The sequence below is a fragment of the Pelecanus crispus genome, chromosome W (genome assembly GCF_030463565.1).
Source record: "Pelecanus crispus isolate bPelCri1 chromosome W, bPelCri1.pri, whole genome shotgun sequence".
NCBI lineage: Eukaryota > Metazoa > Chordata > Aves > Pelecaniformes > Pelecanidae > Pelecanus > Pelecanus crispus.
The window spans coordinates 7,107,756-7,134,369 of record NC_134675.1 but is presented as its reverse complement, the minus strand read 5'-3'; the positions used below and the strand labels follow the sequence as shown (position 1 = coordinate 7,134,369).

Below are 26,614 nucleotides of genomic sequence, written 5' to 3'. Positions count from 1 at the left end.
CTAAGTGAAGAGAAACTGAAAAACTGTAGTCCAAATTCTGTGAACAGATCAGGTATGCCAGATGTTCTGCCTGTGCAGAACTTGACCATATTTTCCCTCAGACACTTAAAAAGGCAACAACTGCAAAAGATGGAGAATTTAGCAGCTGCTGAAAACAGTTAAGCAGTGCAAGTAAGTGTACATTTCCTTGTCAGGCTTAAACATCACTTGGTAGGTCCCTGAAATCCTGTGTTTTGTTTTACACAATATAAGTGGACACTACAAAAAAGTGGAACTGTATTTTAAAGAAAAATAGCTTTCCTAAAGTGTTCCTGATTCACAGCATCCATACAATCCACAAAAGAAACTGTTTAAATTCTATAAAAAAAAATTGAACCAAATATTCTGTTTAGGATCTCAAATCATGTAAGTATCTGTTTGCAATTCTGCTTTAAATTTTGATGAAATAAATAGTTATTTTTGTCCATACTGGCCAAAGAACAGCTTTGATGATGACAGAATACAATTTTGGCACAGTAATTTTTAGTGAATTTCCATGACAGAAGTACAGACAGTTAGGAGGAGGAAGCCAATAACTACTTTAAGATGACAAAGAGTAATTACTTCCTGCTTCTAACAGCTCAATGTTAACCTTAAAAAGCACATTTTCATTCTTTAATGCATTGCCTCATGGGAGATTTAGTTTAAAGGGCTAATGTGCCCATCCTTTCATAAAAGCCTACATCCCTGACTGAACTCCATCTCCTAGGAGTCAATGCAGTCTTCTCCAAATGCCAGCTGCATTATGACAGTAAGAGATTCTTCTAACTTCTGTTTTCTAGTAAAATCAGTAAATCAGTATTTAGCTTTGATACGATTCCCTGACTTTGGCCTGTAGGGCATCGCAAGTCTTCTTAGCATCTCCCAACAACATGGCAGTATTGGGTTTGTAGAAGATTGGATTGTCCACAGCTGCATAACCAACTCCCAAAGATCTCTTCATTACAATGACCTGCACATAAAGAGCTCGTGTTTGACACAGCGAAAACCAACCATCATTCCCCCTCAAATAAAGACAACACAAAACCAACCTCTACAAAGGGAGAGGAAGAGAGATCCCTGGCCAAAATAGAGTGCTCACTGCTACAAAAGTGTATTTCAAATTTTAATGTAACAGATAAATTGAAATCTGGACCAGTTTCAGAAACACATTAAACAAAATATTGTTTAATTTGTCAGATAACATGTCAGATAAAGAGACCGTGGACACTACATCTATTCACATGCTTTTACTTTATTCCATGTAATAAAGTCAAAGCAAGATGGGCACTGATGATTATAAAATAGGTTTTTGAGGCTTTTTCATTTTTAAACTATTTTAAGAACCCAATTCCCTGTCAACACCACAATTCAGATGAGCATTCACATCAATACTTGGGGCAATGCTCTCTTGTACTTCTCCAGACTATTACTCTGTATTACTTCATGCATGGGATTTTAAAAAAAAAAAAAAAAACCAAACAAAAAAAACACAAACAACCACACACAAAACCAAAAAACAAAACAAAAACAAAACACACCCACACACCACCACACAAAAAAACCCAAACCACAACAACAACAAAAAACCCACCTAAAATAAATCTCAGCCAGTTTTAGCCATTAAATGTCAAATTAGTTAACCATTACACCTTCAGGAGAGAAACTGTGAAGCTATACCAACTTTAAACATGTAAATGTTTATTTCTCAAATTGCAACACATAGCTATGGACAAAACACCGATTAATGTATGTGCCTATGACACTACTTGAATGATTCAGTATAACAACACTGAACTCCAAAAAAAAAAATTCACAAAGGGTGCAAAGGAATAGTTAACCCATAGAAGAACTGAGGCTAAGACTGGGTTCAGAAGAAGAGATCAAAGATTTCACATCAAGTTTCCTTGATGTGAGCAGAACATCATTTGTTCTAATCACATTTTTTGAGCAGAAGTACTTTCATTGGTCTTTTCGACTGCAGTCACTATTAGTCTCACTAAAGCACTTGCTGATGATTATAAATTCATGAACACTGCATCACATTTGCAGAGCGCTGACTGTTTTGTTGGACACCTTGCAGAAAAGCTTCTCAGAAGAATAAGATATTCTTGTTAGCTTCTCCTATAAACCACGTTTTTAAAAGCATACTATCTATAGGTAGGTGCTAACACAACTCTGTTAGTCTCACCTGTTTGGACTTCCAGACCTCAAGAACTGGCATTCCAGCTATGATAGAGTTCGGATCTTCCTGAGCTGCTGAATTAACTGTATCATTTGCACCAATTACAAGGACCAAATCAGTTTCTGCAGCAATAGAAAGAAAATAAAACTGATGAAAAATTATCTGAAACCTGAACACTGAGGCTGATGTACATTTGTGTGTTAAATCTGATCTGTAGAGGCAGAACCACCCCTTATGGTAAGCACTCTACAAACATTTATGGGGACTTCATCCACAAATATTTTACAAACTTATCAAGGCAAGTTATACATGAGAGTCCAAGTGTGCTACCAACTACCCCAGCAAACTGCAAGCATCTAGAACCCCATTTCAAGGGGCTCATTAGGCCACTCTGCCACACAAAGTTAAATCCTTTGATATTTAAATGTGCTTTCATACACACATAGTATCAGCACTTTCAAATCTCTCTGTGCCTGGCTTTTCCTTTGAATATTCTTTAGAAAAGCCTTTTAGTAGAAACTTTCTTATTTTTAAATAAAGAGGTAGGAAAATAATGCGTTGTATATACACTGCTATACTGGTTTGCAAGATATAACAGGGTCAAATCATCCACAGCACCTGACCTAAAGAAATAACTGTAGTTTTCCTGTATGGAGCAGTAACAGTGATTTAAAAAAAAAAAAAAAGCACAGCATTTGTCATTTATTTAACAGCTACAAGAAATTAAAAAAAAGTTCTCTTGGTTCTGGGAAAAAAAGTTTCACAGGCCTACTTATCCCTGTCCCTTCAATACCTACTCTTTTCCATACTCCTGCATCCAATATTTCCCTTTGCTTTAATCTGTCTGTACTCTCTGCTTCTCAGTTTTCTGCTTCTGAGTCAGGCCATTTCTTGTATTCCTCTGTGCTCGCTTGCCATTAGGTGGGAGAGCACTCAGATTGCAAGAGAAAGACCTCTGCTCCTCTACAGTGGTATCACAACAGGCACAAAGAAAAACTGAACGGCCTAAGATTTTCTATTTTTAAAATCCTTGTGTGATGTAAAAACAGAAGAATCAAATAAAAATTGACAAAATCAAATCCAATCTACTAGAAACTTATAGCTCACATGCCAACCTGGGAAGTCTTCGTTGATCTCATCCATTTCCAGTACAATATCGTAGGGAACACCAGCTTCTGCTAGGAGTACGTTCAGCTGACCAGGCATACGGCCAGCCACAGGGTGAATGCCAAACCTAACAGGAGAAATTCCAAGCCCATCAATAAGTACTGACCACTTTGTTTTATATAACAAAATTGCCACCTGTGACCTACAAGGCTGAGAAGTTCTTTAAGTATAAGCACACATGTGAATTAATAAAAAGAAAGGGTTAAATCTTAACAATATTGTAAGTACTTTTCCAGTGTTGCAAGGAACTGAGCGGGTGGGAAAGGGAACAAGGCCCACAGATTTGACTCTTCACCTGGAGAGCAGCTATTTCTTTTCCAGAAAGTTAAAAGTATGACTGACAACAGGTATGCAAAAGAATATGCTCAATTCCCAGTAAAACTAAAAAAGCTAGGAGTACAATCCTTCCATCATAAGAAGACTCTCAGAAAGTTGTTGCACCTGCAAAGCAGCTTTGGAGAGCCTACTGCAATAAAAATGCCAAGGACACTTCTAGTGACAACATGGAAGGAACTAGTAGCCAGAAATGCCTGGAAACACATCACTGCAGGATAGACCAGAGTAAATTTTCCCCCCAGCAAAAGCTTATAACCAACAAGCTCAGTGGGTTTTCTTCAATTACTTTTTAAAGTAATAGGACTATTTTACCATTCTGTCTGGCTACAATCATCAGCCCAAGCCACATCACACACAGCAAGCATTCACATCCACCTTCCAAGCAGTACCATATTTAAAACTTTGTGACAGATATCTTTGGTTCTTTATGAATAAGCCTGTTTGCTGCAAAACCATCACCCACATTAATATGCTTTGCAGGTCCCTTACATCACTGAAAAGTGAAAGCACCACAGAGTAATTAAACTGGGTACAACAGAACACTCTTCATGAAAAGGCCAAAAGTGTGCAGCCTTCCAGAAGCAAAAACACTCATAGACCTAGAAAAGCACTTGGCAAATGACCTCATCGACTCGGGTATCTCTGTAGCATGCATGATTATCACAGCCTAACACTCCAATCCAACAGAAAAATTAGCAGGGTACTCAACTTCAAGCACAAAGACAACGCTTTGCTGAATTAGGTTAACATGCCACTTGCTTCTCATGATTGATCTTAGGAGGAGAAAAAAAAAAATGCAGAGGAGTGAGAAGATAGAGAGCTAAGAAGCTATACCAGTTTAAGCATAACAACTTAAGTGTTTTCAGAACAGCTCAAAAACAACTTACAAAGAATACACTGCTTATGAGTTACTAAAAATTCAGACAGACACACAGGGTGTCAGCAGGGAGGTGTTAAGACATGAGCACAGGTCTGTAAGAGTAAAAACCTGACAAAACTCAGAACACAGATGTTAAATTGGTTTAGCTGCAACTCCCAAAGACGTATTTTGGTCAGAAGCAAACCTATTTCTTGTGGGAAATTGTACTCTTCTGCTCATCCACTAGCCCAGAATAAACTATGCAGATCATGCCTGCTGTCCTATGATTTCTCTGTCTTTCCAGCTCTGGAGCTATCACCAAATGTAATGCTGACTCAATCACAGCAGAAATGCCTCAGATTAAAGTTGTATATGGCTGAATCTAAATGCTTAATAAGGAAGTCTACATATATTTTGGAATAGACAGAAAATACCCAAGAGAAAACTGTAAATTTCTGAACAGAAATTTCCGAGCAAAAACCCAAGTGAGTCAGGAATGCAATAAAAGGAATTCAGACAGACTTCTTCATAAAGAAGGGAAAGACTGATAAATCAACTTGCCATGACAGAGGGATTATGACTTTTTTTTTTTTTTTTTTACAACTCCACTGAGACAGAAGTAGACTACCAGTGACATGTTACCCACAAGTCACAGTCAAATCAATACAGATTACTTGTGAATCACTGGGTCAGTCACCAAAGCGAGCTACTCCAGAGACGGCCTGATCCGCAACAGAACGGAAAACCTTGGCATACCGGGGTGTTTCCCGAGGCAGGGAAACACCAGGGCAGTGAAGAGACCCGCCAAGAGCCAGCAGCTCTAGTGAGAGATGCTGAGGAGGCCTGGGTGTTGCCAGAGCAACCGCAGCCACCCCCACGCCTATAAAAAAAAGCAGCCTAGGGAGCACTGTGAACAGTGTGGCACAATAGCCAGGGCGTGGCCTGGCAGTTTGCACAGAAGGGCATGCAGGAAGGGCGTTGTCACCCTACCAGCTCAAGAGGCGAGTTCAATTGGTGGTCATCACCCTCTCAGAAGGAGCTTAGCTATGGTATCCACCCAGCAGAAAGCTATATCCTTTGCACTCACCAGAATGGATGTGGCTCCCCAGACAGAGCTCCCACAAAATCATGCAGCCACCCAGGTCTCAGGCTGCACGGTGTGCCAGAGCCTTTCACTAGTAACAGATGGCAGTAGTGAGAACAGCTGTGTGAGGTGTGACCAAGTAGATGATCTGCTCAGCCTGGTGGCAGAGCTACAAGAGGAAGTAGAAAGGTTAAGGAGCATCAGGGAGTCAGAGATAGATAGACTGGTGGAACCATGCTCTGCCCTCCCTGAGACAGAAACAGCCACCAGAAAAAACACAAGATCAAGGGGATCCTGTATCTTCCCCCCACCAGGCAGAAGGCGGTAGCTTAAAGGAAAGGAGTGAATGGAGGCAAGTCCACACTCGGGGCAGCAGGCAAACCCCCTCCTTGCCTACCTCGCCTTCCCAGGTGCCTCTGTACAACAGGTATGAGGCTCTGGATGTGAAAGGTCAGTCAACTGATGATGTGGATGATGGTCCATCTACACCAGAGATGTTGCCAAGGTCAGAAAGGCCTACCCCCCCCCCCCCCCCCCCCCCCCATATCACAACCACCTCCATGAGGAAGAAAAGACAGGTTATAGTTGTAGGTGAATGAATTTCGCTTTTGACCTCACCATTGGGAAAAAGGGGGGGGGGGGGGGGTGGGGGGGGGGGAAGAAAAGGGACAAGTGATCTTAATTCAGGAAGAGTTATGGCATGAACCATCAGTAGTTAGACTTCTGACAGACTCTGCTTAAAACCACATACTGCACATTCACAGAGTTTGAGAAAGCTGCTCATACAAAAGCCTTTTGAACAAATCTTGAAGTGACTCCCAGAAGTCTGCTTCTGAGAGCCTGTTAACCAAGTATGACAGCAGCCTGCCAGTACCTCTTGAAACTGGATGTGCAAGTGTATCAAAAAGAATCATAAAAAATATGCTCCTCTCTAAGGCTTTCATTATTTCACAAGATAAGACTTACATATATCTGGAGTGAAATTAGCCTGTCCAACTGAAAGCAGAATTCAGGTAAGCATGGAAGAGAGCAAGCTAAAATCCTTGATGGCTCACAGCATGTCTAATAAAAGCTGTGTATATTGCTCCTGACTCTCAACAGCAGCAGCTCTTCAAAGCTACATGCATTACAGCAGAAACATTTTGTCGCATATGCTCTCCCAGATGTTCAACATATGAACCTCATTCATATGTAAAAATTCAAAACATGAACAACTGAGAAGCATGTTTTATGGTAAAATGTTTTAAAAAGTGAAAAATTGCCAAGTTTCTTTGATATGCTTTTAATATCAGTTATGCAAGTACTCCCTTAGATTGGTTGGTTTGGTTTTAAATCAAGCAGAAATCTCACACTCTTTTTGACTTTCTGTTTACACGACTAAATTTTCAGTCTACATATACTGTACCCAAAACAAAGATTCACAATCATACTGTGTCTGACTTGAAACATTATTCTGGTAGTTCACTGAAACACAGAATTCACCAGGCATTTTCTCTCTTGACCCTGACTGTATAACATGGGGCTTGCTTATCACCTCGAACTGTCAGATATACTGAAGTGAGCATACACCTCCTTGCTAATAACAGACTTCACACCTAAACAGTATAAGTACCAGGCAAGAATATTCAGCCTCTTTCAGATACTGTTTAGATTTAGGAAGACAACACAGCACACTGAAAAATTAGTTCATATTTTGAACCTTTTCTTACAAGGAAAGCTAGCTCAGACCTGGTGACATGCTGTCCTGGTTTCGGCTGGGATAGAGTTAATTTTCTTCCTAGCAGCAGGCATAGTGCTGTGTTTTGGATTTAGTAGGAGAAGAATGTTGATAACATGCTGATGTTTTTAGTTGTTGCTGAGTACTGCTTATGCTAGTCAAGGACTTTTTTCAGCTTCCCATGCTCTGCCAGGCGCACAAGAAACTGGGAGGGGGCACAGCCAGAATAGTTGATCCAAACTGACCAAAGGGCTATTCCATACCATATGACGTCATGCTCAGTATAGAAACTGGGGGGGGTGGCCGGGGAGCAGCGATCGCTGCTCGGGAACTGTCTGGGTATCGGTCGTCGGGTGGTGAGCAATTGCATTGTGCATCACTTGCTTTGTGTATCATTATTATTATTATCATTATTATACTGTTACTATTAGCATTACTATTTTACTTTATTTCAATTATTAAACTGTTCTTATCTCAACCCAGGAGTGTTTCTCACTCTTACTCCTCCGATTCTCTCCCCCATCCCATCGGGGTAGGGGGAGTGAGCGAGCGGCTGCGTGGTGCTTAGTTGCTGGCTGGGGCTAAACCACGACAGTCCTTTTTGGCGCCCAACATGGGGCACGAAGGGTTTGAGATAACAACAGATTAACCAGAGTGTATTAAGGAGTCTGTTAACAGTTGCCGGTCACGATATTAGTTCTTCTGATCTGCACCATGTTTTTTTTTTTGCAGCACGCATTAAAGCTTGTTGTCAGTTTGTGTAGTGTGCTATGCTCTGCAGTGATTCATGATCTTTTGCTTGGGAGGCTCCTTATCAAAACCCTGACCTTGAGCATTCTTTGGTATTTGGGTTTCATACAGAAGTCACTACTGTACTTCGGGTACTACCTCATAGAGAGAGTTAGCAATTATACTTCTTACTCTGAGAGGCTTGTTGTGGAGGAAATACAGAATGGCACCTTTGCTGCTTTCTTCTATGATGTTTCCTCCTTCATTACAACAACTTTCCAGTATCTTGAACACCCCTGGGCAGTTAAGATACTTCTATTGATACTTCTTGGGAATGTTGTTTCCGTTTTGATAAAGGTCAGTAAGCAGTTTAAAAATATCATCCAGAGATCTGCCCCAAGGCTGGATAATTATGAGTGGCAGGGTGTGTGGGATCGTATGCGCAAGTACCTGGGGCAGTGGGGACCTCCAGTGTTTTGGAACTTCACCCCTGAACAAGTGCAGAATCCTGAAGAATTAGTAAAGTATTTGGAAGAAGTATGTTGTCACCCTGGTAGCTCCAGAGAGACACAAATCATTGCAACATGCTGGGGACTGGCCCATGCCTATCGAGCCGTGGTCAACGCTAATCAGTACCCTCAAAAGAAAGAGAAGGTCTCTGGATCTGATGACAAAACAACAAGCACTGTGGCTACTCAAACCCCCACTACAGGCCCTGCGGCTACTCCAACCCCCACTACAGGCCTTGCAGCTACTCAAACCCCTGCCCCAGGCACTGTGGCTACTCCAGCCACAGCCATGAGCACTGCGGCTACTCAAACCCCAGTGACAGACACTGCGGCTAAACCAGAGAACCAACCTGCGCCGGTATCAGTTGCCCCTATACAGAAGAAGAAATACACGAGGAAATCAGTTCGTTTAGTAAGGGATGAAGATGAACCAGGGCCATCACGAGACCCAGAGGAGGAAGAACCCATAAATGAGATGGTGACCACCCGATCCCTATCCCTGAGTGAGCTGCGAGATATGCGAAAAGATTTCGGTCGTCATCCAGGCGAGCACATCATCACCTGGCTGCTCCGATGCTGGGATAACGGGGCCAGTAGCCTGGATTTAGAGGGTAGGGAAGCCAAGCAGCTGGGATCCCTTTCCAGGGAAGGGGGCATTGACAAAGCAATTGGAAAAGGGGCAAAACCGCTCAGCCTCTGGAGGCGACTTCTGTCAAGCGTGAAGGAAAGGTATCCCTTCAAGGAGGATGTTTTATACCGCCCAAGCAAATGGACCACCGTAGAGAAAGGTATCCAGTACCTGAGGGAATTAGGCGTGCTGGAGGTGATTTACAGTGACCTGAACGATGAGCAGTTAACCAAAGACCCAGATGAAGTCAGGTGCACACAATCCATGTGGCAGAAGGTGGTACGGAGCGCACCAGCATCGTATTCCAACTCGGCAATACTAGCCTGGAAAGACGACGAGGCACCAACGGTGGATGAAGTGGCTAGACAACTCCGGGAATACGAAGAAAGTATCTCTTCCTCCCTACAGGCCTGTGTCTCGGCTGTGGAAAAACTGTGCCAAGAGTTCCAACAACTCAGAGAGGATCTGTCCTACTCCCCACCTGCACGGACCAGTGTCTCAGCCATTAGGAGTCAACGTCCCTATGCTCAAGAGAGAGGATATAGAGGATACACACCACGGGGCACCCTGTGGTTTTACCTGCGTGATTATGGAGAGGACATGAGAAAGTGGGATGGAAAACCCACCTCAACCTTAGAGGCACGGGTGCGTGAGTTGCAAGGAAAAACTATTAGAAAAGGCGGTTCTCCCAGGAAAATTGCAGCTCCAGTTTCCAGTGAGCAGTTCCCCAGACAGAGTAAGAGGACTAATTTTACTTCCGACCTTGATCAGGGGACTTTTGATTCACATTTACAGGAAGTGAACAGCGAATACTGTGACCAGTGTTAGAGGGGCCCTGCCTCCAGCCAGGTGGAGGAAAGGGACAACCGGGTTTACTGGACTGTGTGGATTCGATGGCCTGGAACGTCAGACCCACAGGAGTAGAAGGCTCTGGTGGACACTGGTGCACAGTGCACGCTAATGCCATCAAAGTATAAAGGGGCAGAACCCATTTGTATTTCTGGAGTGACAGGGGGATCCCAACAGCTAACTGTACTGGAAGCTGAAGTGAGCCTAACTGGGAATGAGTGGCAAAAGCACCCCATTGTGACTGGCCCAGACGCTCCGTGCATCCTTGGCATAGATTACCTCAGGAGAGGGTATTTCAAGGACCCAAATGAGTACCAGTGGGCTTTTGGTATAGCTGCTTTGGAGATGGAGGAAATTAAACAGTTGTCCACCTTGCCCGGTCTCTCAGAGGACCCTTCGATTGTAGGGTTGCTGAAGGTTGAGGAACAACAGGTGCCGATTGCTACCACAACTGTGCACAGGCGGCAATATCGCATCAACGGAGACTCCCTGATTCCCATCCATAACCTGATTCGTCGACTGGAGAGCCAGGGAGTGATCAGCAAGACTCGCTCACCCTTTAACAGTCCCATATGGCCAGTGCGAAAGTCTAATGGGGAGTGGAGACTAACAGTGGACTATCGTGGCCTGAACGAAGTTACACCGCCGCTAAGTGCTGCCATGCCAGACATGCTAGAACTTCAATATGAACTGGAGTCAAAGGCAGCCAAGTGGTGTGCCACAATTGATATCGCTAATCCATTTTTCTCCATCCCTTTGGCAGCAGAGTGCAGGCCCCAGTTTGCTTTTACCTGGAGGGGTGTTCAGTACACCTGGAACCGACTGCCCCAGGGGTGGAAGCACAGCCCCACCATTTGCCATGGACTGATCCAGACGGCACTGGAACAGGGTGAAGCTCCAGAACATCTGCAGTACATGGATGACATCATTGTGTGGGGCAACACAGCAGAAGAAGTTTTTGAGAAGGGAAAGAAAATAGTCCAAATCCTTCTGAAGGCTGGTTTTGCCATAAAACAGAGTAAGGTCAAGGGGCCTGCACAGGACATCCAGTTTTTAGGAATAAAATGGCAAGATGGACGTCATCAGATCCCAATGGATGTGATCAACAAAATAACAGCTATGTCCCCACCAAGTAGCAAAAAGGAAACACAAGCTTTCTTAGGTGTTGTGGGGTTTTGGAGAATGCATATTCCAAATTACAGCCAGATCGTAAGCCCTCTCTATCAAGTGACCCGGAAGAAGAACGAATTCAAATGGGGCCCTGAGCAACAACAAGCCTTTGAACAAATTAAACGGGAGATAGTTCATGCAGTAGCCCTTGGGCCAGTCCGGGCAGGGCAGGATATTAAAAATGTGCTCTACACTGCAGCCGGGGAGAATGGCCCTACCTGGAGCCTCTGGCAGAAAGCACCAGGGGAGACTCGAGGTCGACCCCTAGGGTTTTGGAGTCGGGGATACAGAGGATCCGAAGCCCGCTCTACTCCAATTGAGAAATAGATACTGGCAGCATATGAAGGGGTTCGAGCTGCTTCAGAAGTGGTTGGTACTGAAGCACAGCTCCTGCTGGCACCCCGACTGCCAGTGTTGGGCTGGATGTTCAAAGGGAGGGTCCCCTGTACACATCATGCAACTGATGCTACATGGAGTAAGTGGGTCGCACTAATCACACAACGGGCTCGAATAGGAAACCCCAGTCGCCCAGGAGTCTTGGAAGTGATCATGGACTGGCCAGAAGGAAAAAACCTTAGAATATCACCAGAGGAGGAGGTGACACGTGCTGAAGAGGCCCCACTGTATAATAAATTGCCAGAAAATGAAAAGCAATATGCCCTGTTCACTGATGGGTCCTGTCGTCTTGTGGGAAAGCATCGGAGGTGGAAAGCTGCTGTATGGAGTCCTATACGACAAGTGGCAGAAACTGCTGAAGGAGAAGGGGAGTCGAGTCAGTTTGCAGAGGTGAAAGCCATCCAGCTGGCTTTAGATATTGCTGAAAGAGAAAAGTGGCCAGTCCTTTATCTCTATACTGACTCATGGATGGTGGCAAATGCCCTGTGGGGGTGGCTGCAGCAATGGAAGCAGAGCAACTGGCAGCGCAGAGGCAAACCAATCTGGGCTGCCGCATTGTGGCAAGATATTGCTGCCCGGGTAGAGAACCTGGTTGTAAAAGTTCGTCATGTAGATGCTCATGTACCTAAGAGTCGGGCCACTGAAGAACATCAAAACAACCAGCAAGTAGATCAGGCTGCTAAGATTGAAGTGGCTCAGGTGGATTTGGACTGGCAACATAAGGGTGAATTATTTATAGCTCGGTGGGCCCATGACGCCTCAGGCCATCAAGGAAGGGATGCAACGTATAAATGGGCTCGTGATCGAGGGGTGGACTTAACTATGGACAGTATTGCACAGGTTATTCATGAGTGTGAAACATGCGCTGCAATCAAGCAAGCCAAGCAGTTCAAGCCCCTTGGGTATAGTGAACGATGGCTGAAATATAAATATGGGGAGGCCTGGCAGATTGACTACATCACGCTCCCACAGACCCGCCAAGGCAAGCGCTATGTGCTCACCATGGTGGAAGCAACCACTGGATGGTTGGAAACATATCCCGTGCCCCATGCCACCGCCCGGAACACCATCCTGGGCCTTGAAAAGCAAGTCCTGTGGTGACACGGCACCCCAGAAAGAATTGAGTCAGACAACGGGACTCATTTCCGAAACAACCTCATAGACACCTGGGCCAAAGAGCACGGCATTGAGTGGGTGTATCACATCCCTTACCATGCACCAGCCTCCGGGAAAATTGAGCGATACAATGGATTGTTAAAGTCTACCCTGAGAGCAATGGGTGGTGGGACGTTTAAACATTGGGATACGCATTTAGCAAAAGCCACCTGGTTAGTCAACACCAGGGGATCTGCCAATCGAGCTGGCCCTGCCCAGTCAAGACTTCTACATACTGTAGAAGGAGATAAAGTTCCTGTAGTGCACATGAAAAATATGCTGGGGAAGACAGTCTGGGTTACTTCCCCCTCTGGCAAATGCAAACCCATTCGTGGGATTGCTTTTGCTCAAGGACCTGGGTGCACTTGGTGGGTGATGCGAAAGGATGGGGAAGCCCAATGTGTACCTCAAGGGAATTTGATTTTGGGTGAAAATAGCCAATGAACTGAATTGTATGATATTAATTGCTTTATAATACTGTATGTTATCTGTTAACTATATGTTATCTCTTAACTGCATGTTAATATAATAATATAGTAGGTTAATATTAAGTATATAATACTAAATATTATGATTGCTATATGCCGCATCAATGGTATTGCCCAGCTTAATGAAAATGAACTTTGATGAAACCATGTTGGAATGTGAACTGACTTCAGCATGCAACCGTCCAACAACCGGCTGCATGGTGCTTAGTTGCTGGCTAGGGCTAAACCACAACACATGCCTGAGGCAACAAGATGTCCCTAGAAACAGCACTTCAGTGTGAACTAAGCTCAGTGGCTCTGCTGAAGTCAGGTCAGTTAAATTTAAACTGAGTTTAATTTAACTAATTAAATGAGGGTTAGTACTGGCTCCCTATTTCCAACCACTATGGTTTATCACAGCAAGGGCAAGATCCAAATACATGGCATGAACCTTAGCTCAATGCAATAACCCTCCCAAGAACCCAACTGCAGGGAAGAAAGAAGAGCCTGCCTCCATAAAACAAACTGACCTATTAAGGTCACCCAGAGCTGAGCTTACCCATATGGAACCAATGGCATACCTACAATACACCCCCATGAGCATGCAGCTACAGCTGCATCCTTGCAGAAAGAGATCAGGTACAGAAAGGTTTGCTAGTTCTCTCTAGCTACACTGATACAGCACTTGAGCTAACAGATCTGCTGGACTCCATTTGTCCCTCCATCTGCAGCATTAATAACTCAGAATCCACACAGTTGATTTGACACTAAGAAACTGAGAACTGACACACACATACACACTTAGTGTCTTCCTAGTAAACATACTTCAGCTTCCTAGAAACTTGCATCAGTACACATTGTTCTTAAGCTGCCATTCAGCATTGTGACAGTGATTTCCATCTTATGCAAACCTGAGCTATGCAGTATGTTAAGATTGATTGGGACAGCATCTTAACTGCTCATCCTTTAAAATTCTTCCAGATTTTCTCATAGAGCAAAGAATGATGACTGTAAACTGAAATAATTAAACAATTAATCAGTTTTATTTATTAAGTTAAAGAAATGTGCAAGAGGTACCCATCCACATGTTCTATTATTCACAAGTAATGAGAACCATGGAGAGAAAAAAAACAGAACCCTGAACACATTTGATTAGAGCTCAGGTGTAGAGGTAACAATAAAAATTTCAAAAATGCAGATATAACACTAAATCTATTCTTTCACATTTTCAAATATGTAAGAAAGCTGTGTTTTTATGTGCTCAGAAGTGATTAGATTCTCCAGTATCAAAAGACAGAAATGCAAGTCCTGCAAGATAACCACCTATAAAAATTAGGTTTAAAAAAAACACTCCACACCCACACAAAACACACTAACATATTAGCAACTAATTTGAACAGCTGTTAAAGAGATAATCTGCATTTCCCTCAGCTATGAGAGTTACCAGAAAACCACCGTACTTTGAGTCAGATTTAGAAAGTTCATGCAAAGCACAATTTTAAGAGTCCTTGCACCCTGGAATTCAATTTTCTTAATAAGAGTACTATGCAGGGGGGAAAAAAAAAAAAGCAAAACCAAAAAACAACCACCACACTGACAGAAAAAGTCTTAGTAAAGTTATGCTGTGGCAAAAGCTAAAATACTTAACTTTATGTGGACATGGACAGTGTCAATTACCCACACACATATGAGAATGTATAAAGTTTTAGACTGTATTATAATACTACAAAAGAATTATATATCCTATATAGAGAATTATTATAGAATATAATTATACATAAGAAGTCTGAATTTCACAACTATGGGCTGTCCTGGTTTCGGGCTGGGATAGAGTTAATTTTCTTCCTAGTAGCTGGCATAGTGCTGTGTTTTGGATTTAGTAGGAGAAGAATATTGATAACACACTGATGTTTTTAGTTGTTGCTGAGCACTGCTTATGCTAGTCAAGGACTTTTCAGCTTCCCATGCTCTGCCAGGTGCACAAGAAGCTGGGAGGGGGCACAGCCAGAATAGTTGATCCAAACTGCCCAAAGGGCTATTCCATACCATGTGACATCATGCTCAGTATAGAAACTGGGGGGGGTTGGCCAGGGAGCAGCGATCGCTGCTCGGGAAACTGTCTGGGTATCGGTCGGCGGGTGGTGAGCAATTGCATTGTGCATCACTTGCTTTGCATATCATCATCATTATTATATTGTTATTATTATCATTACTGTTTTACTTTATTTCAGTTATTAAACTGTTCTTATCTCAACCCAGGAGTGTTTCTCACTCTTACTCCTCCAATTCTCTCCCCCATCCCATCGGGGTAGGGAGTGAGCGAGCAGCTGCGTGGTGCTTAGTTGCTGGCTGGGGCTAAACCACGACAGGGGCCTACAAACAACACAGCATATGGTTGAAGAACTTTCAACAAAAGTTCTTGCCTTACCAGTTTACTCAGTTGTAACTTTGGCCAATGAATTCTGGGGACTGCGGGATTTGGCCTATGAAAAGTTTTGTTGTTTTACCCATCCATAACAAGGAAAAACTATGATGAACGGTCAGCAATATCCAGCTTTCTACATGATCCTACTAACACATTAAAGATGAGATGGTCTTGCAGCAGATTACAAGTAAGCGATGATATAGCTATGCAATGTAATAACTAAAACAGTCTGAAGTTTCCGAACTCCCATATTTCTAAATTTAAACCCTAGTCATAAAAAGTTCTGCATCATGTTATATAATCTGTGCTCTTCACTGAGAATGTTATGGCTATAGGCAAAATAAAAAAAAAAAAAAAAGAGACCATATGACAGATGCAATTTTTCTTGACACAGTATGGGCATTACAAACTGATGACAATCGTACATCCACACTGGCACCCTTCCACAGCAGATGTGCGAGAGTGTCACTACATCTGGATGGAGAGCGTACTAGGGGCCCAAGGCACTCCAGGCTTACTGAAACCAGAAGGACAGTAGCTGCACTCAATGAACACCATGGGAGCTCCGCAAAGTGGTGAAAGGCCTAAATGACCACAAACTGTAAATACAGATTTATTTCATTAAAATACTGGGTAACCACTGCAGTGATCCCTTCCTGAAACTGACTCATTTCAAGAATAAGACAGTTATTTCAAGAATAAGACAGTTATTTCAAGAATAAGACAGTTATTTCAAGAATAAGACAGTTATTTCAAGAATTCATTCACATTTCTCCCCTGCAAAGCCAACATAAAAGGCAAAACCAATAGTCTTTTATATCACCAAGGTTGATTAAAAAAAAAAAAAAAAAATAAAGCTTGCCCACACAGAAGCACCGAAAGGAAAGCCAAAAGCATGTGACACTGTCATCGCATTAACCAAGAAAGGTTCTTTTGTTTTGGTCTTCAAAATTTTTAATGCAGTTTGGACACACATACAACTTCTGCTAAACATGGGGAAATAAGGTGTTAAGAGAACTGCTCCAGGAAGCAGATACACCAGCACACACCATCATTTCGCATGCATGCACAAATACATCTAAAAAGCAATTTTATACGCAAAATTGCGACATTCTGGGTAAACACTAACAAGTAATTGCTGCTAAACCCTACAACTACTCTGCTGTTATCCATCACAATACATGCTGTAAAACACTGCAAAGACTTATATGCAACTTTTCCATGAACTTGGAAAAATAGTGGAAGAAAAGCAAAACAAAAAAACCCCACTAATTGCTGGAGTATTGATTCCAAAGGAAAGTCACCATCTGATTGAAATAAACACATGGAAATCAGAGAATGAGTCTGGCTAACCAGCACCTGTCCAAACATCATTTTAAATGAAAACTGAACCTTGACTAATTTTAAAATATTAAGTTACCATAATTAGAAAATGGTTTCCCAAACAATCAGCAAGGGAGGCATTATGTTAGCTTTCCAGTACTTTCAACACCTATAAGGTCTATGAAAAAACTGAAGGAGGAAAGGACTTGGGCCAGTACTAGTACCTAAGAATTATCTCTGCTTTTTGGAGTAGAACTCCAGCAGAATAAGTCCATAGGACTGGCCACATGCACTCCAGTAATCCTTCCACGCAATACTCAGAGAACTCTAATAACAGTATTGCTTGCAATAGCAAAGATTTATGGGAACCTGATAAGAGTAGGTCTAAAATGCTTAAGGGATTAGAGTATTTGTCATGAGGAGAGAGGCTGAGAGCTGGGATTCTTCAGCCTGGATAAGAGAATGCTCAGGTGAATCTTATCACTGTGTATAAATACTGATGGAGGGGAGTAAAGACAACAGAGCCAGATTCTTCTCAGTGGTATCCAATGAACAGACAAGAGGACATGTGCACAAATTTAAATAAAAACCACACACCGAACCATTTTACTTTAAGAGTGATTTGAACACTGGAACAGATTGCCCAGAGAGGCTGTCAAGTCTCCATCCATAGAGACTGGATATTCAAAACCCAACTGGACAAGATCCTAAGCAACCTGCTCTAGTTGACTCTGCTTTGAGCAAGGGGGCTGGCTGAACTAGACAATCTCCAGAGATCTAACTTCAACTATTTTGTGAAGATTCAGGTTACATTAAAATAGTGACAGAAGTTTACATCTTCAGACCTTTCTGTGTTCGCTGGCTACTTTCTAAACAAATCAGACTTTAGAAACCTTAAAAGCATGATGTGAGAGAAGATACCACAGCCCTAATGCTTGGAAGAGGCAAAAGAGAAATCAGACGGTATATCCTGTGGAAGCTAAAATCCTACTGCTAACATAAGATCACATGGATTGACTTATGATGATTTCGAGGAAGGAGATCTACTTCCCTTCCCTCCCCCCCCCGACGGGAGATCTACTTTTAACAGAGACACTGTGTGCAGCACATCAGTCCAAACACAGGAGCTCTTGAGCACCTGCAAGACACCTCTCATTAATACACACTGAATGTCTTTAGCTATCCCAGAGTGCAGAAGGGATTAGTGGAAGAGTAAAAAGGTAACGTAGACTGGATTTTTAACCAAAGGAGGACATCTAACATTACAGTGTGATTAAATTTTTTCCCAGCGTTGTTTCAAACATACCAGTCAGAATTTGATGTTACTGCCCATTTTTTTGTGGGGTGGTGGTTTTGTTTGGTTGGGGTTTTTTGGGGTGGGGTAGGGGTTTTTTTGGTTGGTTGGTTGGTTTTGGGTTTTTTGGGGGTTTTTTTTGTTGGTTGGGTTTTTTTGGGGGGTTGTTTGGTTTTGGGTTTGGTTTTGGGTTTGGTTTTTTGTTGTTGTTGCTATTAATGCAAGTCAGTTATCCCAGGAAAGAAATAAGTCCTGTGTTCTTGGTGTAGAGGCTGCTACCTGATCTACTCTTCAACTTCATACCAGACTGACCCCAGCAAACACTTTCTCCATACTGCAAGGAGACCCTCATTTCCTGCCTAGAATCCTCAACTCTTCCCATTGCACCCCTTTAATTATTCCCAAACAGTTTCACAAGCAGAGGGGTCAGTTTCCCTAGGAAATTAGGACTTAAAAAAATAAAATAAAGCTACTTTAGCCTAGTAAATAATCACCCTTAACAGAGGTTTCTCTAGGAGGCAATTCAAAGCACTTAAGTTAGGCCTGTTCTCTCTCCCCACTGACTACAACTGTAGAGGAAAAAAAAAAACCCTATTCTCCCTGCACTGAAGTCAGCTGTTGTGATTACTCTGCACAGTAACAATTTTCAGAGTGACTGTTTTCAGAGTTCTCCAAACTCCACCTTTAGAAAAGGCTGCTAACTGTTCTCTTGAACAGAATGCAAAAAAATACATTGAAATATTATTTTTTAAAAAAATTCACTGCTTTTTTTGTAGAAAAGTACTACTATATCTAAAGGCAGAGCATATGTATCTAAAGGAGCTAGCTAATTTACCTTATAAAACAAAGTAAGGTGGTGTTGCTACAACAAAGTAGTATTAAATTTTAAAGCCTTTTTTTTAACTAAACTTCAGCATACCACCAAACAAAGAAACAAGAAATAAAATTATTCTCCAACTGCTGGGGCTACTTCCAAAGCCCAAATTTAAGAACAATCTTAACAGTATCTTAATTCCCTGAAATAGTAAAGGTAGAAATACCTTTTACACTAAAGCATGAAACTTCTAGATATTCAGCTATAAGTTAATAAGACTAGAACATTCCTCCAGCTAGTATTTCTGAGAGAGATCAGCATAATAATGACTGCTGAACGAAAAATTAAGCCAAAACACAGACTTGTAGGAGATTTTAATGGAATAATAATAAAAAAATAAAGTAATACTTTTCATCAAGTAAAGTACTTACCTGACATTTTTCCCTTGTTCTCTCAACATCTTCACTAGATCAGCTATGGGGTACTGAGCTTTTGCTGCACACAAACCATAACCTGAAAGAATTTCAAAATTTTAAGCTATTTTCCCCATTTCAGTGCAGACAGAATAGTTATGGGGAATAAGTGTACCCTCCACACAAACAGAAGCTCTCATAATTAAAAATAAACAAAAAACCCAATATATACATCAGATACTCATATATTCCCAGGGGAGTTTCAGCCTGACCACTGTAATTCAGTAGCTGAATATGACTTTTAGCAGCAAATAATCTTTTCAGTCTATCTGAATTAATTCAGCAGAGCAATAAAGCCCAGAAAGAAAACGCAGAGTATAAGTTATTAATGGTGTCCTCAAGGTTTGACCACAAGAGCAAGAGACAAACTCCTTGAAGATGTTTGCAAGCTTTGTTTGAAACAAAGGTAACTTCCCAAATTAGAATCTTAACTCACTGATGATTTCATTTAAGCTGAAGCAAAATGAAAGACTACTTTGGTTTTTAGCATTCTTCTCATTCCAATGCTAAAATATAATTTAATACAATAGTTGTGCCATTCAGTTGAAGGAAAACAAGTCTTGAACTACTCCCCACCTGACTTCTAAGAGGAAATGTGCTATTGAACTATATAAACCTATAGCTGACATCAGAATTTCAGAGAACTCAGGATTTCCGTTTTCAGGTTTTTTTCTACTTTAATTCCAGTATTTATTGGATACTAATTAAGTTTGAGATTATTTTTTTTTCTTCTGCAGGTTTTTTAACAAAACAATACAGAATTGAGCAAGTAGACAAGAAGCATAAACAAAATCCTCTCAGTAACTTAAGGGACAGATATTTTGTTATTGGTACCATTGGTACTATGGTAGTGCTTAGAAACTCGCACCACAACAGCTGTACACAAAGTTAACTGTAAACAAAAGACAGCCTTTGTCCTGAAGAATTTAAAAACTAAATAAATAGGACAAAGTTTGAAGAGATACACACAAGGAAAAATAAAGTGACATACACATTTCTACACAGAAGAATGATTACTAACCTGTGAACAAAAACAGATCCCACAACCCCAGTCAACATTTGACATGCTGCTGCTATGTTGCAACTGCAAGACAGGCTACAGGTTTTTTGTTTTGGTTTGGGTTTGTTTGTTTCTTGTGTTGGTTTGGGGTTTGTTGTTTTTTGGGGTTTTGTTTTGTTTTTTTTTTTTTATAATAATACATCCTCTGAACATCTTGCTGTACAAGTCAAGAGTGTCTTACCTGGAGTAATAATAATGTTATTGGCTTCCTTTATCATTTCAATTGCATTGTCCACATTGATTTCCGTGTGGGTTCCAGTAATTTCCATGGGCTTCCCACCAGCTGTTGATGTGGTGCCATAGCCCCCTAGAATCACATTTGCAAGGGAACGGTTCATAGCCTGAAAGACAAGGGGTTTTGATCAGCTAAAGATGAAATCCAAAAACAAAGGAGAGGAGATGACCACAAATAAAACTTCTGAATATATTAAAGCCTTCCTGACAATAGTCTTCGTCTGCTGGTTTTGCCTGTTTTCAACTCAAAACTTCTTAAAACAGGCTCCTTAAAACAGAGACCCAGATTAAAACAGCAATAGCCAAACATCAGCTTCTAACACATTACACGCTTAAGAGATCATCATCATTTCCCCAAGGCAAAGAACAAAACAACACAAATTAAAAAAGAAAAAAAAAATCAACACACCTCAGCAAATATTAGTCTCTTTCTGTTCCTTAAAAGGTAGGGCTATAAAAGAATGCATATTTGATGACAGATTTTTATATTTATATACAAATATACATAAATAAAATATACACACAATTTTTGCAAGATATTTTCTTAACTTCTTGAGCAATTCAACACATAAGCACAGAACTGCTATATGACAGCATGGAAGCCACATAGCTCTTACATGTAGCACAGAAGCAAAGCTCCCACAGCATCAAGACAGAAAAGAAAAGAAAAAAGCTAAGTAGCCACACAAAACTAACCAAATGCTAACTCAAAACAAGTTGTAATGAACTGAAGGGGGCCATTAACTTACTGTCAGAGCACCAAAGGGAAGCAAGAGATTTTAAACTAGGAGCTTTAAGAGGAGAACACATCCTGAAAATTTGGCTCTGTAGATACATAGCCAGGAAAAGCCACTAGCTAAATGCTTTCACTGGCATGTCTCCTTGTGAGCGTGGTCAATATATGGAAGTAGGCAAAACTTGTAATTGCAGTAAACAAAACATTAGAAGCAGGAAAGGAACAGGATAAATCACTTCTTTAAACAAATATGTGTGTCAAATCTGCTGTGCTAGCTCAGAAGCCGCAGCAAAATTTAAGAATGGATCTGGAGAGGCACACATACAAGCAAGAGGAAACACCCCCACAAAAGTATGCTTCCAAGCATCCATTTTCCACTGACATTTCAAATCATGCAACTCCACAGGTTTTTGCTATAGCCTGAGAAGATGTGCAATTCTGTGAAATTCAGCATCTAGCAAATAAGCACAACAAAGATGTTAGAAGAACTTTTGTTTATCCTGATACAGTATCTGAAACAGTGATGATGTAAGGCAGGCATACAAATGCAGGCTCTGTGAAATCAGCATCTTTCTACTGGCTGCAGTGGGCAATAGTTCATATCCTCTAAGAACACACTGCCTTTGACATGTATCACAATATTAAACCTTCACAAGAGAAAAACAGACTACTTAGTATATTGCATCAGTTAAAGTGTCCGGTAAGACAGCCTAGACAGAAGAATACCCTCTTCAGATGTTACACATACTAAGCTTACAAGCAGCAAAGCACTTTCTACTCATATTTAAACCAAAAGACAACAGTAAGACCACACCAAAGGAAAAAAGTTCAAATATTAGAAATCTGAGAATCCACACAAAGCAAGCATGAGATGGAAGCACCCTTGCCTGGCTACGCACCACAGAGCCGAGGAAAGAGGAGGGAAGTCTGGCAAAAAGGGGGTGGTACAGAAGGCTTCAAAATGAGCCAAGACCTCATCAAGCAACAATTAGCCAACACAGCTAAGACCTACCCAGCACAGGGGCACCATGGCAAGTCTTCTATAGCCTCTTTCACCTTCTTTACCACCACAGACCACAAACATGAAAAAAGTGCAGGCTTCACCATTCACAGATAATCCAACTACCAGCAAAAAAGCCCTCTCTGCTGTGCATACACAGGTGATACTGGCCAGGAGCTTCCAGCCAGGGAAAATCAAACCCTTCATCCCCAAGAACTCCAAGTCCTTCCATACCACGCTGTGCCCACATAAACCACACAGCTAGTACAGGTGATGGGCCAGCATACAAATTGTAAGATTAACACAATTTGTCCCTTCTCTTACTCTCTGTCATCACCCCAATTAATGGTTCCTCTTCTACCTGAAGCATTATCCCCATCCCTAAGCATACTGATTCTAATACTACAGTTGCAATCATCAGGTATTCACTCTGAGGAGGAGAAAAAAAAAAAAACAAAAAAACCCACCACAACAACACACACCACCCACACAAAGAGAGAGAACGACATGCTAATACAATCAAATGTTCTGAAAAAGTTACATTATGTTAGTGTTTGAAAAGTCACAATTCACAGGATGAGTGAACAGTACAGGCCTTGGCTTTTTTTGTTTTGAAGTTAAATTTTTTTGTCCATAACTCACCTCAGTAGGAACAAAAGAGGGATGGGTGGAAAAATCAAACTGATATGAGTGCAAAATTTAAGATATTATCTGAATATATTTTGGCTAATTTTATCAACTTACATAAAAGCTTTAAAAGATTATCTGGATAGGCTTTGGATGATTAAGCTACAGTTTTATCACAAAAAGTAATTGGAAGTGTTGTAAAAAGTTTTCAACCATTAAGATGTTTCCACAAACACCTTTTAATCAGTACTAGATAAGCTTCAATAAATATACTGCTTTAGATGAAAGTCATGGGGGGGGGGGGGAAACGACACACACGACTGTGTTGCTTCATTAGCACAGGTTGCAGTGGCCTAAAGCAGAGATCGAAACTCTTGAACCTCTTGAACATTTTTTTTCCTCCTGAAACACAGCTTGAAGACATTGATACTGAATCCCCCGATTATAAGAACACTTTCAAAAGTAATGATTTCCATTAAAGGAAGTAAAGCAGAAAAAAATGCTGGGGGAGAAACAAGTTATTCTGGTTATTGTTTAGAAATTATACAAAGTAATTTTAATTTTACTAGCTGATCAACTTTAATTGTCTAAGCTTATATGAAGCAGCACAAGATTTCCAGAATATTACCTCAAAAACTAAACTTCCTGAAGTTTGAGAAACACAGAGAAAAGCCACTCTGTCACTGCATAACTATTTTGCTAATTTTTTCTCCAGGCTTCCTATTTACCTAGATCCTTCCAAATAACAGATGCAAGTATCTCAAAAGTCTGTGAGTTCTGAAAGGAGCTAGCAATAAAAAGGGGACAGTAAAAGAAAAATGAAGCTATAGAGTGACTATGCCTACTGGTAAATATGTATCCAACAGATCATATTTTCACAAAGACAAGAATTTGATCTTTAAAGAACATACTTTTCATACCTATATTACCCCAATAAGCATCATCTTTCTACTGATATTGACTAAATTGCTGACTGTGTATATATATATATAAAGTCTAATTTCCTTTTCACATGGAGATACAAAATGTTCAGGAAAGTACAAGATTCTTTAAAATTCATACCTGGGATTGTTCATTTGAACTCACCTCCATGACGCTGCACAAAAATACTTTTTTTAACCTTTTCTGAAATTGTTCCTCACGAGATATAAAAATGAATGATATTGAACATTCCTAACATGATAACAACACTATTTATCAGCAGAAAGGAAGTAAAAGACAACAGCCAGGGCTGACCATAGAAAAACATCAGGACAGGAAAACAGCAATAATGATCATACAAGAACAGAAGTGAAACAGAATTACACAACAGAGAATCAGGAGATTGGCAGCTGTTGCACTGTGAACAGTTTTAAGTTGTTACCTCCCTATCTTCAAAAACAAAAAGGAGACATGCATGGGAAAACAAGAGAGACTTCTGTATAAATGTTCCAGGAAAAAAGGAGACTATTACTAATAAGGCAATACGATTACACCAACATGAAGCTCAAGTTTGCTCTGACACAGACATTAGTATCAGCAATACATTCATGCAAGCCTGCTGCCACTCTGTGGTATTTCAAAGTAGCTGCTCTGAAGAAATTAGCACACTTTCCTATACTTCAAAAAAAAAAAAAATTTAAATTACTCTCCAGTCAAACCAAACATGTTGGTTTGTTGTTGGTTTTTGGGGTTTTTTTGGTTTTGGTTTGGTGGGAGGCAGGTTTTGTTTGTTTGCTTTTGTTTTGTTTTTAAAAAAAACTCACTGCTTACAATATCTCCTGCTAATAAATTTTAAATTTAAACTAAATTTAAACTAAATTTAACAGCAATGCAGAGTGACATATCTACTTGAGCCCAGATTCCAATCCTGAACACCCAAGTCACGGGTGACGGAGGGGTGATTCGAGACAGCCAGCATGGCTTCACCAAGGGCAAGTCCTGCCTGACCAACCTAGTGGCTTTCTATGACGGAGTGACTGCATCAGTGGACAAGGGAAGAGCTACGGGTGTCATCTGTCCAGACTTCTGTAAGGCCTTCGACACAGTCCCCCACAACATCCTTCTCTCTAAATTAGAGAGATATGGGTTTGATGGGTGGACTGTTCGGTGGATAAGGAATTGGCTGGATGGTCGCATCCAGAGGGTCGTGGTCAATGGCTCGATGTCCACATGGAGACCCGTGACAAGTGGAGTCCCTCAGGGGTCCATACTGGGACCGGTGCTGTTTAACATCTTCATCAATGACATAGACAGTGGGATCGAGCGCACCCTCAGCAAATTTGCAGATGACACCAAGCTGAGTGGTACGGTTGACACACCAGAAGGACGAGATGTCATCCAAAGGGACCTGGACAAGCTGGAGAAGTGGGCCTGTGTGAACCTCATGAGGTTCAACAAGGCCAAGTGCAAGGTCCTGCACCTGGGACAGGGCAACCCCCAGTATCAGTACAGGCTGGGGGATGAAGAGATTGAGAGCAGCCCTGCGGAGAAGGACTTGGGGGTACTGGTGGATGAAAAGCTGGACATGAACTGGCAATGTGCGCTTGCAGCCCAGAAAGCCAACCGTATCCTGGGCTGCATCAAAAGAAGCGTGGCCAGCAGGTCGAGGGAGGTGATTCTGCCCCTCTGCTCTGCTCTGGTGAGACCCCACCTGGGAGTACTGCGTCCAGCTCTGGGGCCCTCAGCACAAGAAGGACATGGATCTGTTCAAGCGGGTCCAGAGGAGGGCCATGAAGATGATCCGAGGGCTGGAGCACCTCTCCTACGAGGACAGGCTGAGAGAGCTGGGGTTGTTTAGCCTGGAGAAGAGAAGGCTCCAGGGAGACCTCATCACAGCCTTTCAATACTTAAAGGGGGCTTATAAGAAAGATGGGGACAGACTTTTTAGTAGGGCCTGTAGCGATAGCACAAGGGGTAATGGTTTTAAACTGAAAGAGGGTAGATTCAGACTGGATATAAGGAAGAAGCTTTTCACAATTAGGATGGTGAAGCACTGGAACAGGTTGCCCAGAGAAGTAGTGGAGGCCCCATCCCTGGAAGTATTCAAGGTCAGGTTGGACAGGGCTCTGAGCAACCTGATCTGGTTGAAGAGGTCCCTGCTCACTGCAGGGGGATTGGGCTAGGTGACCACTCAAGAGTACTGAGGGAGCTGGCAGAGGAGCTCACCAAGCCACTTTCCATCATCTATCAGCAGTCCTGGTTAACAGGGGAGGTTCCCTGATGACTGGAGGCTTGCCAATGTGACGCCCATCTACAAGAAGGGCCGGAAGGAGGACCCGGGGAACTACAGGCCTGTCAGCCTGACCTCGGTGCCAGGAAAGATTATGTAGAGGTTCATATTGAGTACGCTCAACAGGCACGTGCAGGCCAACCAGGGG

The 26,614-nt window shown here is 41.8% G+C and overlaps 1 protein-coding gene across 1 annotated transcript in view; it reads right to left on the bottom strand.

Moving 5' to 3' along the window:
- Positions 1 to 841: 841 nt before the first annotated feature.
- Positions 842 to 26,614, bottom strand: part of LOC142596482 (NAD(P) transhydrogenase, mitochondrial-like) — a 54,533-nt gene continuing 28,760 nt past the window's right edge. Inside the window, exons 17-21 of the mRNA XM_075725603.1 lie at positions 20,840 to 20,999; positions 19,557 to 19,638; positions 3,319 to 3,437; positions 2,210 to 2,325; positions 842 to 991 (exon numbers count right to left, since the gene is read on the bottom strand). Coding sequence (XP_075581718.1) covers positions 842 to 991; positions 2,210 to 2,325; positions 3,319 to 3,437; positions 19,557 to 19,638; positions 20,840 to 20,999 — 627 coding nt within the window. The remainder of the gene's footprint in view (positions 992 to 2,209; positions 2,326 to 3,318; positions 3,438 to 19,556; positions 19,639 to 20,839; positions 21,000 to 26,614) is intronic.